The following is a 15,882-nucleotide window of genomic DNA, read 5'->3' as shown; positions in this document are numbered from 1 at the left end:
TTACGCTGCAGTTTTAGGCGGGCAAGTGACAAATGGGACTCAATGTCATATTATTGTAATTATTATTATCATTATAGAAATAGTGGGAGTAGAAGAGAGAGAAGGGGAGGAGAGGCAGTCATGGCATCTCTTCAGCTGTTTGCTTGGCATGGGTTGGGTCACTTGGGCAACACCGACCCTGCTGCCAAAGTAAGAAAGACAAGAAAGGAAAAGGAGGGAAGTAAGGAGGGAGGGAGGGAAGGAGGGGGGAGATTAGGGGTGAGGTGGGGAAAGATGATGGGAAACAGGGGAGAATACTGAGCCTGTTTTTTGCTTTTTTTCCTCAGTAAAGTTACCAACTCTTTTTTCAATTATTTAACGACAAAGACAAAGAAAAGTGTCGGCAACGTTTTTTTTTCTGTAAATGTGTTTTATTTTATTTCAACACCTGAAAACTAAAAGAAATTCCCGCTGATCAGAAACACGTGGAACACGTCGTCATTATATTATACTGTTACTGTACACTTTACAAGAGGCAAATACAGAGAACAGAGCCAGGATGGGCGGCGCAATATTTAACACATGCACAAACCAAACCTGTCCAAAAACAGTTAAACCTATTAAAAAAAGTGTTAAAAATATGAAAACATAACAGTGAGTGAAGATGGAAAGACAAAGGTCACACGTCGATAAAGCTCCAGTATCTGTTTTTGACTTGAAACAGCGTTTTGTTTTGTGTCATTGAGGCATACAGATGTGAGCGTGAAGGGACTGTGTGCACATGAGGAGTGAAGGTGGAGACTGGATGGAGGACAGCAGGCCTCGCTATCTATCTCTCTCTCCCTCCCTCCCTCCTCTCTCTCTCTCTCTCTCTCTCTCTCTCTCTCTCTCTCTCTCTGTCTCTCTCTCTCTCTCTCTCCCTCTCTCTCTCCAAGTGAAAAGTGTTACATCAGAGCAGAGGAATTCCTGCCTTTTCTTCCACTTTCTTTTGTTATTCTTTAGAGAGCACGGCCTTATTCTTCTCTCTGAGTGCTCCGTCACTGCCAGACCCCGGGACTGATAAAGGAGGACGGTGAAGGACGGGGGTGGTGGGTGAGGTTGGGGGAAGAAGAAGAAGGTGGAGGGGGAGAGTGAATGAGTGAGAGAGCAGAAACTCTGAGGAGGGAGTGAGGGAGTCTGACCGTAAAACCATGTTTTAACTGTAGAGCTGTGGTGGAGTAGGAGACAAGAGGCAGGAACTCTGATGAAAGATCATCATTAATGTTAAACTCTCTAAGAAAATCCTTCCTGTCGTGGCTGCTGCTGTGGTCATTTGTCGGTGTTGTGGTCGTGTTGCAGACGGTCTGCGGCGCTGCAGCCTCCTCTGACCACACAGACTCCAGGATTTATTATGTTTTTACGTTTTCCTAATTGACCATGATTTTGTCTGTGTGTAAATGACGAGGGAGAGCGAGCTTTACAACCCTGCAGACTCTCGTGGGAACACGAGCTCCAACTCTCACAGCAACAATCACATTTAACTACGTTGTTGTTTTTCTCTGTTTCTTGTTTTCTTGCTCAATTTATTTCTTAAACTTTTTTGCTGTCCTTTGCTTCCGTCCTTTTCATCCCGGCTTCATTGGTTTGTTTTCCTTTCCTCTCTAACTTCTTTCTTCTATTCTCCCATCCTTCCTTTTTCCATTTCCTTTCTCCCATCTTTTGTGACACCCCCCTTCCTCCTCCTCCTCCTCCTCCTGTCTCTAATAAAGACTTGGTCAAATGCAGCAGAGAACAGGTCCAACTTTCCTCGTTGATCCTGATTACATCAGCACATGCAGTCATGGTCTCTCGCTCTCTCTCTCACTCACACACACACACACACACACACACACACACTTCTGTCCCTTTGGAATAACAAGTCATGACATCACCAACAGCTGCCCGGCTCTATGAAAGAGTGTGTGTGTGTGTGTGTGTGTGTGTGTGCTCATAGTTCAGGGTGTGACACTTGCTTGAGAGTTGATAAGGTAACAGAGAAGGTTATGCAACATCTGTCTGCCTGTCTGCCTGTCTGCCTGTCTGCCTGTCTGCCTGTCTGTCTGTCTGTCTGTCTGTCTATCTGTCTAATTAAATGGACAGATTTGAACGTCCTTCGTCCATGCCTCCATCTTTATGGTCACTTGTCTCTGCTTTTGTCCCCACATCTGGCCTCTCACTCACTCACTGAGGTTGTAAAGCCTTTTTTTTTTTTTTTTTGTTAAAGTGGACGCTGAGCTTGTGTGCGGACGCTGCCGTTGGTTTATTGGCACGTCAATCAATGAATCCATTCGTCGTCTCTCGGCAACAAAAACCCGGTTTGCTGCTGTCGGCACAATTATTGGTCAGAGACTGAGTCAGTTGCAGTGTTTAAGTGTTGAAGAGAACTCATGATCGTGTGACATGAGGCGGCGCTCGGTCACACTGAAATAAATCAATAAATAAATCACTAGCACTAATGTCTTTATTTAAAGACATTAGTATAATTGTGAACAAAAAGGCGATAGAGAAAGACACTTCTGACCTCCGTCCCACAGAAAATATGATTTTATTTCAAAGATTTCCCTTTCACTTTAAAATAAGAACAGCACTTATAAGATGCACAATTATATGTTGATGATAGAGTTCATCACTTTATTACTCATAATTTACATCACTGATCTTATATCCTGATCCTGGATCATACTAGTAGTAATAATAGTAGTAATAATAATAATAATAATAATAAAAACACCTATCATAAATGTGATTATTGTTATACTTTGGCACACATGGTAGTGACTGCTGGATATTTTGTGATAAATAGCGTTTGAATGAGATTTGAAATGCTGTTAATTTCATATTTTTGCAGGTTTTAGTTGCTTTCGTCCGTTTTTGACTGCAGTATTTAAAAACATTAAAAGTGTTCCCGTTTACTTTGTGAAGAATACACTGAAGAGTTACTTGCCTTGCCTTGATTTCTAACATCAGTAAACATTTTCCTGAACAGTTCATGGCTTGTTGTTTGTCAGTTTTGTAAATGATGTTCCCATTTTGAGGAGACATAATTATAGATGATAAAGCATGGCATGTAAGAGTGGACAGTGATGTCATTGACAGCTAGTATTGTCCAATCTGAGCCCGGTCGAAGGTGACATCTCCACCATCTTCCGTCATTTACTCTTTAACCCTTTTGCGACCACTAGGTGTCGAGCCACGCCTCTAACAGTTGGCTAATCCATCAGATCTGATCAAAGGTGTCCAGTTAACCTGAGCTTATCCATGGCCTAATGAGATCTGTTTAATGAGCTTACATCAAACAGCCGCTGCGTCTCTTTAGGCTTCCAGTCTCAGAGCCTCAGAAGTTTTTTTATACGGAAATTGTATTGAAATAATAATCATTAACATTATTATTATTATTATTGTTGTTCATAAAATAGACCATTTTTATTTTTATTTTTGTTGATAAAAACGAGCCAAGCGAACTTTGAACTGTGATTTATTTCCAAATTTCAGAAATTCAATGAGATTTTAAAAGTGTGGACTAGTTTTTGCTCAGATTGCTTAGGTTGTGCTGAAAAAAAAAGGATATGAGACACTCTATATTACACATAGCCTCAGTATATACCTTTGCTCTGTGTTCTAAGGGTTAATCATTAATTTATTCACTTAATGCCTCTTAATGCCCAGTATTCCCCCTCTCTGCATGGATTTGTCTTGTCTGTAACACAGTGTTGACTGTGTGCGTTTCCCCTCCGTCCTCTGTTTTCGTCTCTTCATACTGTAGCTGCATCCACTCCTTTGTTCTGCAGCTGTCTCACCCTCAACGACAACAACAAAGAGAAAAATGAAAGAGCAAACCTACATTTGGTTTTATGAAGTTATATAAAAGCTGTTTTGGTTAAATTATATATTTAATTTCCTTTTCTTCTATCTATGGCGACAGCTAATTATTATTTTTCATCGCCCGTCAATGAATCTACCACTTATTTTCTCTATTAAACCAGAAAATAGTGAACAATGTGAAAAACCTTAAACGTCTTGTTTTTGTCCAAAGCAGCAGTAGTAATTTTACTGTCATAGAAAAGCAAAGAAATGAGAAAATCTTCACCTTTTTTGAAGCTGCAGTCAGAGTTCTTATTCAGAATAAATCACTCAAACTATGGTAGTCCATTATAATCAATTCACTGTTCATTCATGACAAGCACCGTGAATCCACATCTGTATAAACTGCATTAGAGCAGCAACAAATCATTTATTAATAGTTTGTTTTAAACAATTACTAAGAAAAAAACACAATTAATTACAATTAAAACTTCTTAAAAGTGAATATCTTCTTGTTTCTTTGCTTCATATAATGAAGAAATCATGAAAAATATTCATCACTTCGAGGTTTGGGAAAACACAACATTTCTTGACATTTTCTGAACCAAATAACTCATCAGTTAATTGAGAAAATATTGATTATGAAAATAATACACAAATCTCCTCACAGTCTGTACACACACACACATGTGCGCGCGCTCTGTGGTCTCCCCGTGTCTCTTCCTCTCTGTTTTTCTGACAGTACTTTGTTGTGACAGGTTTCACAAAGGTCTCTCTCTCCCTCTCCATCCCTGTCTCTGCTCGTCTCCCTCGTTCTCTGGTGTCACTCCACTTTGACGTGATTATCGTGACTCTGAAGCCGATCTGCCTCTCCCTCTCTGAGCCTCTGTCCGTTTCTCGGCGTCTCCTGCCTCCACCCGTCGCCTCGCGCCGTGTTTTTTGGGGGGTGATGTGACAGAAGTGGTGTGAACCTCTGTAACTCTGTATCAAGCGTCTGTCTCTCTCCTGCTGAGGTTTTATTTTTTCCATTAGACTGGTGTTGGGAGTGAAGAAGAAGGGGATGAACGCCGCGTACCTGTGAACATGAGACCTCTGGCGACGCTGTCACATCGTGTCTTCTCTTCTATGTTGTTATTCGTTGCTGATATTACTCAAATAGTTTTTAAAAAAGTAGGAGAAACTCACAGATAAGGGACTTTGTGAGGCTTAAGGGACTCTCAGGGGTTGTTATTTTCCTTTTTACCAGAATAAATCTGACTCCCTGTTTCACATTTGTTGCACGAGCACTAGGACACTTTATGCCGTACTGGTCGTCTTCAAATGAATAAACCAAGAAGGGAAAAAATAACATTTTCAGGTCATAGAAGCTTTCAGGCTTTGTTGAGCGAAGTCACACGTTGTAAATTGGTGTAAATAAATATATTAACTAAGAATAATAATCCTCAGAGGCTCCGTTTGTAGCTGCAGCTCATTAAACAAATATCTGCCTTCATTTCATTTTCATCTACAGGAGTTTTTTCGCTGCTCTGAAGAACTTGATAATATAACACTTAAATTATCTTGCATTAACTAATTGCTTTTTTATTACAGATATACAGACAAGAAATAGTCATGGTTTTCTGCAGAAATATGTGAGCACAATATCATTTAAGTGTAAATATTAAACATCCACGGCACTGACTGTGTCAGTTATGATTTAAAGGATGACGATTTAAAAGTTGAAACGTTTTTTTCTCATCATCCAGAAACGCTGGCGTCTTTATTTCCCACAGTGCAAATCATAAAATCCAGTGTCTCACCATCTGAAAACTGTTCCGATCAAGTAGTATTATAATATTCATACAGTAAAGAAATACATTTAAATAGAGCAAAATAATGAAATGAAAAGATACCGAGCTTCACATGCTGATGGTCATTTGACCTTTAAAGTGTCGGTGACTTTTCTGAGCTGTGTAATCTGCCTCTGTTGTCGGCTACGGTGGCCCAGAGCGGCCAGCTGTCTCCACCCTCGGCTTGAGGAGGCTGGAGAGAATGAATCATGGCTGCTGGCTGCAGATTGTTCTCTCTCCGCTGCAATTAACAGGCTGTGTGAGTTATCGCTACAGTGTGGAGCCTCCGTGACTGCAGCGGTCAGTCACTGTGAGGTCACACCGATACGCTGCTCTCCTCTGGACTTGTCTCACAGTCTGGACTTTTATGTATGTGACATTTCTCATGCTCACAGCAGATGATTTCTCATGTGTCAACTCTGTGCTGCTCATTTGTGGAGTTTCGTCCTCGTCACAATCAGCGTGTGCATCTTCATGCTTGGCCTGCATATGTTTCTGAATTAGTGTGAGTCACAAATCAGAGGAGATGCCGCTCACTGTGATTTCTGTTTGCCTCCGGTGCCTCTCCACTCCTCAGAGAGGAGGAGGAGGAGGAGGAGGAGGAGGAGGAAGGAGTGAGTCATGCTCACTAAACTATAATAAAAACAACTGCTTGGGTCCACAGTCTGGATTATGATGGTAATGATGATGATGATGATGATGATGGTAAGTGTTGAACAAAGTTGTGTGGGATCACTTTTGGTCACTGCGAGTTGAAACTTTTTTTTCTCTTTAATCCTCATCATCCTTTCATAGAGATCAGAGATTCACTCAGTCACGGTTTGTCCAGTGTGACAGTGACGATGGCAACTGAGCTACAGACAGCTGTGATCATGATGTAACACGTTTTTATCTATACTTCAGACTTTGTGTGAGTTTTTACTGACACTGTTTTGTGTGTTTCTTCTCTGAAAACCTTAAAGTTAAAATTCTAACTTTAGAGGTTTTTGCTCTCTTCGATCTGTGTCCTTCTCCTTCTTCTTCCCTTAATGTTAATGTCATTTTTCATCATCACTGTGATGCATTTCCTACTAATCACAAACACGACTGGGTCATAAACTTGTTACTTAAATAAAGCGTTGAACAATTATTGCTTCAGCAGCTGCTTCCAACAATTGAAATGTCAGATGATGAGGAAATGCAGAAAATACTGACACACACACACACACACACACAGTGATGTCTTGCACCAGTGGGACCCGTCAGAGCTGCCAACAGAGCTCCCTCTTGATTACTATAAAGAGTAAATTCTGTTTTGTTGGCTTCAGTTTGGTTTGTGCGTCTCCGTGATTGTGAGTCTGCGTTTGCCCTGCAGCACGGGAACAGACACTGTGACACGATGAGCACGCTAAAGTTAAATAAATAAAAGACAGATTTACAGAGAAGAAGAAAAACCATCATGAGCTGCAGTGATTGTTAATTGACCTTTAGGTAAATATTCTGTAATGAAATGAAGCAGGTTTCAGTGTGATCTCCAATGACAGAGTGGCCTTTTCCCTCTACAGTTACACACACACACACACACACACACACACACACGCACACACACACAGACAAACACACGCTCATGCCAAGACAATGGCCTGTTAATCCTCGCCTTTGATTGGACGAGTCTAGATTACCCAGAGGGCACCAGCTGTCGGGGAGAGGCAAGGCCCAGTTTCCTCAGTGTCACACACACAAACGCACACAAACACACACAAACACACACAAACGCACACAAACACTGCGTTTGAAGTGTTTGTCTTCAGTGCTTCAGCGCGCGGCTGAAATCTGTGCGATTTTGTTTCCTCCTCGTCAGCCGAAACACGCAGACGCTGTCGTTGGTGACTGTGTGTCTGCTGTCGACACACTGTAAAAATAGGAATGGGAATTAATACCACTGTAAATGTGACAGGCGATAGAGAACGGACCAGGTAGAACCAACTGCCTGTATGTGCTGTTGGTTTTATTTTTAGCCTCTGTTGTTTGTGCGTCCGTCCACTGAGTTCAGCTGTTGTGCTTCTGCATGCGAGTCCTCAGTGTTTAAATATTCACAAATGCCCACAATTTTCATTCTTCTGCAAAATCATTGTTTTTTGTTGTTTCTATTTGGCCTTAAGCTACAATGAAGCATCCATCCCAGACCCCGTCACACACACACACACACACACACACACACACACACACACACAACACAGCTTTCATCCCTCAGTTCAGCCACAGAGGGCCGAGCCGGGCCAAGCTGAGCCGAGCAGGGAGCAGGAGGAGACCAGAAGCACTGTAACTGACACATTGCTGGGCTGAGATAAGAGCAGATCCCTCGAAAATGCTGCAGTCGAGGGAGAGAGAAGAGAGAGGGAAAGAGGAAAAAGGGAAGAATGAGAGAACCATTGCAGAGAAAGAGAGCGAAAGAGAGATTTACCTTTAATGTGTTGTTGAGATAAAGTCAGACTGAGAGGCTTTGCTTTGGCCTAGATTCTGTCATTACGCCATTGTTTGTTTCCGTGTCTGTCTGTCTGTCACCGCTCAGTGATGATGTATTCTGTTCGACGACTTACCATCACCATGTTCACGTAAAGAGGAACTTCTGTCACTGTTTTGCTCTGAAGCGCTGACTCTTTTAGTTACTGTTCCTGCCGGTAATTGATTTCATCCGTTTAAATAAAGTACACTCTATTGAAACTTGCCAGAGACGTGTAATGTAGTCCTATAGTTCTAGTTTATTGACTTCCATATCTAAAATAGTGAGTGGAAATGGTTTGGTGCCTGAAACTATAAGAAAATGCACAGAAAACATCTTAAAAATTGACCTAAGTATCGTGTTTAGGATGTTTCCAATGTGCTGTTAATTATGTAATGATGTATAATATAATTCTCACAGTTAGTGTTGGTCCCGCAAACATATTGGGGCCATTTCCATTGAAAAGACCGACTGTTTGTCCTATTTTCCAAAACACGACACGACAACAGATCCTAACCCATAATCTATGCTCACACATTTAGTGCTTAAGCTGTAGATACAGTGTGTACATGCAGTATATTCACGTGCACAGAGAGAGGGAGAGGAACAGCAAGTGTTCTGCTACGTTGTGACTTTTTCACTGGACATAAATTCCAGGATCTTTTGCTGAAGTAGCCGACTGTAAATCGTCCGCAGCTCCTCGGTTCGGTGTAATAGACTTCAGCCAGTTAGTTTGAAGCTGATATAAATCTTAAATATGCAGCTTTCACTGCTTACGCACATGTTCTGCCCGAAGAGAAGCAGAGGCTTGGAAATGGTAGAAGCATGTGAGGAGTGGATCGATTTCACTGTCCTGGAAACAGATATAAAGTGATGCCTTCAGGGGACAAACGATGCAGCGGAAATATGAACTCCGGTGCTGTCGCCTGCATGTGAGGTCGAGAATCGTCGTCTTTTTGACGACTTCATTTACAACGTAGACATTCTTCTGTCATGCAGTTATTGAGTCATTGTGTTGAAATCTATTTTTCCTGAAGTGAAAGTCTTATGACTAAAGTCATTTTTTTGTTCTTTATCATTGCTGTTGCAGCAGCAGCAAGAGCGATTTCCCAGGAGGGATCATTTCACTTTCTTTTTACACAGTTCTTGTTTTGCTGAGAAGACACAGGGTTCATTGTAATTCAGCTGCACATGAAAATGATGAAAATAGAAAATTCAGATTGAGATTGAGGAGCATCAACATCCAGCCTTTACCTGAAAAATGAATGGCTCTTTCAAAGCTCATTGGCACATTAATAAAGAAATGTGAAGGAGATGAATGTTTGGCAGCATATTTTCACTCATCAAAGTCATACAGACTTTTCAAGCACTTCTTGGATCATTTGCATCTTTAAACTCATGTCTATATCTACTTGTGTCTGTGTGTTCAGGGACGACAGAGCGAGTGTGTCTGATCCAGGGGACGGTGGAGGCGCTGAACGGCGTCCACGACTTCATCGCTGAGAAAGTGAGGGAGATGCCTCAGAGCACCCAGAAGACAGAGCCGGTCAGCATCCTGCAGCCTCAGACCACCGTCAACCCAGACCGCGTCAAACAGGTTGGTGTCGCCTCCAGTTTGTTCTGCTCTGCTCCAGGAAGAAAGCACTGAGTAACGGAGGCTTGTAGTTTTAGCTTTGTTTGTGTGTGTTTGTGTGTGTGTGCCAAACTATGCTGCCCAGCTGAGTGAGGAGGAGAGGGGAGAGGGAGAGAGGGAAGGAAGCGTTTGTGTTTGGAACAACAAATCATGTGTGTTGCTGTGGTCGAGTCAGGATTTTCTGTTTGGAGCTGAATGACGCCAATAAAACCAAAAAAAAGGGAAAATAACGAGTAACCGTATTGACATGAAACAGATGAGGGACGGAGAGGCTTTTTTCTATTTTGTGATCATGCCGTTTCATAACGACATCATCATGATGACATTTAGACCATATGTTGAGTCAAGGTTGGTGAAAGTAAATCACAAGTTTACCTTTTTACACCAAGTATTTCTCACAGTAACACCATCATCACCAACATTAATATACAGAGGTGTAAATAGACCAAGCAAAGTCAACTACACACTTTTCACTGGAGGCAGATTTAATCCCAATAAGATAATTTGCTGGTGTAGTGAAATTAGATTAAGATGGAGTGAGAGATTAGGTGTTTTTTGTTATTTGTGTCATTTTCCTCAAAATTCCACCAAAAAGTACCACCAGAGGAAGCTCACGTACCACTGGTGGAACATGTACCTCAGTTTGAGAACCATGGGTGTAAGCGCCACCAGCAGCAGCAGCAGCTGTGTGATTGAGGACAATTAGTGCAGCCATTGATTATGATCCCAATCTATTTAAGTGGTTATCATGATTCTCTCTTCATGATTGTTGCCTATTGATTAGCCAGGTCTGGCATTGTTTCCATGTATTGACTATTAAGGACCGTGCAGCACACACACACACACACACACACACAGGTTTGTGCAGCTATTCTTCTTAGGACACAAAGCCTTATGCCAGTAAATGTTAAACTCTTACTTTAGTTCAAATCTTCAAAACCTTAAACGTAACCAGGTCATCAGAAATTATGTTTTGCCTCATTAGGACCAGGTTTTTGGTCTACTTATGTTTCCTGACAAGGTTAGTTTTTATGCCAGAAAAGAGTAAACAAATACACACACACACTGTAGTGCAGTGCAGTGGTTTGACACCAAAATTATTAAATTAAATTAAACATTAAAGGAACAACAAAGAAAGCTAAGAAATAAAAAAAGTAAACTAACGTCAAATCTTGATACATTATTAACGGCGTTTTCTCGGATGCTCTGCTGTTGCATTGGAGTTGTGTACTTTTCCCCTGCTGCGATTTCTCATCCTCTGTCATAAACAGACTTTACAGCGAGCAGGAAACAAAGTGTCTGCTGCAGCTTTTTTTGACTGATTACAGCTTCTCAGAGATTCAGAGGGTTGTTTTCGTCGAGCGCACAATCCAAAGGTGCAGTTTTATGCATATTTAATCGCTGCTGGACACATGCACACACTTACCCACCCACACTCTGTCCTTGAGCCCACACACGCATACACTGCTGCTGCTGCAGATAACAGTATTGTTTGTATTGATTTTTTTTTCTCCATCATGTTCTGATTTAAAATCTTGAGAATGAATTCATCAGTGACAGTGAGGTCAGTCACCGATGACCTCATGATGAAGGGTGACGTGGCCCGGCTCATATTCACAGTTCATCCCTCAAAGTGTGAGGTAGAGCAACTTTTTCCCACACCAAACTTGGGTTGCAGTTGCCAGGCAACAAGGAGAGACTAAGGGAAGCTGTTGCTCAGAGTCTGAAAATACTGCAGTGCATAAACCCCCACACCCTAAAGTCACTTTTTCAGAATGAAGAGCCTTTTGTTTTTTATCGGAAAGAGATGTGAGAATCCAATATGTGTCGCATTTATCATTTATTCTTTTATTAAGACCAGATCCTGTGCATGGTGATGGTCTGAGCCCGTGACTGACTGACTGACTGACAGCCGTGTAAAGCTGTTTTGGTTGGAGATGAGCAGCTGCAGGGAGATGAGCAGGCTAATAGCTGCTGATATTCAGACACTTATAATATGAGGGCGAATCCCCTGTTGCTCTTCAGGCTATTTATACCGCGTCAGAGAGGAGACTAAATGGGTTTGTCTGCTTTTGACGACACACAGATGCACACACGTGCTTACACACACACACACACACACACACACACACACACAGAGAGAGAGACATTCTGGACACACAGAGACCTCCACTGTTCAACAACAGTGGAGGTCTCTGTCAAAATCTGAGTGAAAAATAAACAAAATATTACCCTTATCATGGCTTATCATGAAATTTGATGTATATACTCTGCATGTAATTCAGACTTTAAACTGTTCTGTTTTACAAATGTACAAATCTCTGTGCTGCTGAGCACTCACTCTCATATCTTCATGCTTTGCATCTACGGCTGTAAATAATAATGATTTCCATCAACATCTAATCAGACGGTTAGTTTCTGTGGTCCAAAAACTGTCAATCTGTCTGTTCCAAACCTCAATCACTCACTCTGTCCACAAACCAAAGATATTCAGTTTATTGTCGTATAGAGAGGCAGAAATATTCAGCTGATTAGACAGACAGGTCATTAGGTATGTAGGTCGTAAAATGTATTAGTCTATGACAAATCAAATAATCACTTACTTGTTAGTATATTTATTTTATTTTGAATATATTTCTTACTTGTGAATCCGACAGATTCCCAGTATTTAAAACATAAAACATGTGTGACTGCAGTCACACCCTCCCACTCGTGTACATGTTCTTAGGTCAGAGGTCCTCTCCTAATCTACTCAGTAAAGAAGTTATAGGAGACCCTCAGAGGGGTTTGAATACCACAACACTAAAACAACACTGACATCACACATGTGCTTCTGACAGATGAAATGGTGTCCAGTGATTGTCTGCTATTTCAGGTTGTGGATAAAATCTCCGCTTCTTCTTCTTCTTGTCAAGAGCACGGCTGTTGTAGCATGTGGCGTCGGCATTACTGGTTCACCCCCCGGGACTGAGAGGGAGTCGGGGGTTCAGGGTGGAGAGAGACGAGAGAGAGAGAGAGAAGCTTGGAAGTTTGACTTTGAGAGATGATAGATAGATAGATAGATAGATAGATAGATAGATAGATAGATAGATAGATAGATAGATAGATAGATAGATAGATGTAAAAGGGAGAGGAAGGATGACTGAGAGTTGGAGGCATCTCTGAAGTCTTGTTAGCCGACAGCTGCAGAGTGACAGAGAGCTGCTGCTGCTGCTGCTGCTGCTGCTGATAGAAGAAGAAGAAGAACAAACACAGAGCAACAACGACACCGACAGACGAAGCGTCACATGACAACAGGACAACACGGCAGTGACTGAAATGATTTAAGAGCTGAATTACTTTAATGAGCTCTGACACGACAAACCGGTGGAGGATTTATCAACACCGGGGGTTTTATGACATTCATTATTCCAGTGTTTGATTTTTGGTCGTGTGCGCATGACACACATGCTCATGCTGCAGTGCCCCCTAGTGTTACGATGTAGGCTCTAATGTGGAAACTGATGCGCACAAGCTGTAAATACTTTTATGAGAGTTAAACCTCATATATGATTTGGTAGTTTGTTTATGTTGGATTCAATTATACAGCTTTCATGGGAGTAGTGACACGACATACAGAACTACAATGTAAATATTCTGATTCTGATGAATTTGTGGTGCTTGTCCTTAAAATTAATGTAGGATATTTCTAGTAGTTACTCGTTTGCTTCAAAGTGACGTGAAAAATACAAAATACAATGATTTATTATTACAGTCACGACATCTAATATGATTCATTCTAATACGTTACATTTCACAATAAACACAAACTACTTTTATATCATCATCATTTATTTATTTACTTAATTATTTTCAGATATTTTTTGTGTACTATATTTTAGGGCTTGAACTAATGACCTTGTTTATTAGCGGTTAATTCTTTTCACGATGAGTTGATTGTTCAGTCAATAAAGATGTCAGGAAATGTTTCTCAAACCTCAAAGTAACGACGTCTTTAAATCCAACGGTTTGTTCACAGACCAAATGTATTCAGTTTACTTTCATAGAGGAGCAAAGTAACCAGATCACTGTCACATTTATGAAGCTGAAGCCACAGAACATAACTCAATTAATCTCTTGGTAATTCAATTAGTGGACAACAGATCAGTTGTTGCCGCTCTTCTAATTTGTAGAGGGAAAAGTTCCCATGAAAGCAGAAGCAGCAGCTTGTAAACATTGGGGATCATCACATAAAAGCCAAAGCACTCCGGAGGCCTCCCACACTGTGTTTATGTACAGTATAATGTAGTGAAGCATCACCTACTTACTAGATCAATATTGTATTCATATTGACAGTAAAACATGGCCTCCTGACTGCTATTGTTGCATTATGGTGTTTGAAAGTGAGCTGCAGAGTAGACGCTGCGTCCCCTGTGAGATCAGCTGTAAAAGGCCTGTGGTTTTGTTGTGGTATTATCGTGGAGCTATTCTTGGCGCGGGCTGCTCCGCGCACACACGCCTTTACTCAGAATGAAATCTCCAGCAGCACTTTGATGACTGCCCTGAACGGTGAACGCACAGAGACACATCTACTGTGCTTTTATTTTCTTTTTGTTGTTTTTCTGACCAACGCAGGAAGAGAGAAGCCATTTCCTGTGACCTTTCACCTCCAGCCCAAACACCTGTTTCCTCCTTCCTGTTATTTTCTTACCGCACAGGAAGTTCGCCCATAAATGTCAGGAAAATTGAGTCTGGCTCGCGTCGTTTCAGACGATCAAGAGCCTGGAGTGTGAGATAGAAAAGAGTCCGAGTGGAACACACACACACACACACACACACACACAGTTCGGGTCAGCTCTGACTTAGTGATCAATGAATGAAGGAATAAAGGAGAAGAACTTTTTTAATTCCACGAGGGTTCAAGTCTCAACATCTGAAAGTGATTAAAGTCGTAAATAGGGTTGCAAAGGGGCGGACAATTCCTGGAAAATGTCTGGTAACTTTCCAGAAACTTTCCATGGAAACTTTAGTTTTGGGAATTTTGAAATATTCCAAATTGGAAACTTGTTTGGGGGGAATTTTGGGAATTTAAGTGAGTTAATGAGAATTAACTGGAAATTTGGGATAGTTTTAAGAAACTGAGTCACATGCCAACTTAAATGTAAACACATAAAGCCCATCATAATATATAGACAAGTAGCTTTAGTTGTTCTAGAATTCTAGAAATGATTGTGCATGTGATGGAGGAATGTACAGTGCATGTAGGGGGCGTGGCCTCAGTAGCCCTGCAGTAAGTAGTGTTAGTGCTCTGTCCCTGTGATTGAGGAACAGCATATAATAATCAAATCTGATTGTTTTACAATATTTGTACTATATTTATGTTCCTTATGTGCCTTCAACAAAGTTTCCAACTTTAAATAAATAAAACTCAAAGATAAAACAGATGTATGATGAGCATGTTGTTGATCAATAATGGTAGAATTATGTCTTCTTTCTAGTTTATTGTTGCACATGTGATATTTTGCCATCATGATACAGGTTTCAGTGAATCTGTTGCTGTTTGTTGAATTATTTAAAATAAGATTAGAGGTTTCCTTTGTTTGTTTGCACTAGAGATTTATACCAACCTGCACCAGAAACCAGTGCGTTGTGTCCACCTGATAAGTTCCGTATTCAGAGTTTTTCTCAGAAAGCAGCTGAAAGTTCCCGAAGCTGCTCCAGATTTTATAGATATTCTACATAATCAGGTCTCATTTTTCCGTAATGATCCCTAGATTATTTCTTGAGAAATTCAAAGAAAATGTTGAGAAACAAATTATTGCAGATGATCTTCCTTGACCTTTGACCCCCACCCTCTTACCACGTTTTTGTGGAATCCTGCTGAAAGTTGGATAAAAAGATGAGCTCAGTTTATTTTTAAATTCATGTGACAGTAGCGATAAATGTAAAATAATGTTTCTTCTACTGTATCTGTTGCCTGCTCAGTTTCTCGGTGCTGAGTCAGCAGAGCAACACGTGATGACTCATCACATCTGTTTCATGATTGGTGCACTGAAAAATAAAAGTAATCTTTAGCAGGTGTGATGTGCGTATTAAAGATATTTGTGCCACATGGAAAGTATATTTGAACAAAGCAGGGTAAGTTGTTGTTTTTTATTTTA

At 41.0% G+C, this 15,882-nt stretch overlaps 1 protein-coding gene across 3 annotated transcripts in view; it reads left to right on the top strand.

The window, feature by feature from the left end:
- nova2 (NOVA alternative splicing regulator 2) overlaps positions 1–15,882 on the top strand; it is a 79,057-nt gene that overhangs the window by 43,653 nt on the left and 19,522 nt on the right. For all 3 annotated transcript variants that reach the window (XM_058634516.1, XM_058634515.1, XM_058634514.1), the window contains one exon: positions 9,540–9,706. In XM_058634516.1, coding sequence (XP_058490499.1) covers positions 9,540–9,706 — 167 coding nt within the window. The remainder of the gene's footprint in view (positions 1–9,539; positions 9,707–15,882) is intronic.

This window comes from Solea solea, chromosome 7 (assembly GCF_958295425.1).
Source record: "Solea solea chromosome 7, fSolSol10.1, whole genome shotgun sequence".
NCBI classification, from domain to species: domain Eukaryota; kingdom Metazoa; phylum Chordata; class Actinopteri; order Pleuronectiformes; family Soleidae; genus Solea; species Solea solea.
This window is presented reverse-complemented; position numbering and strand designations above follow the sequence as displayed.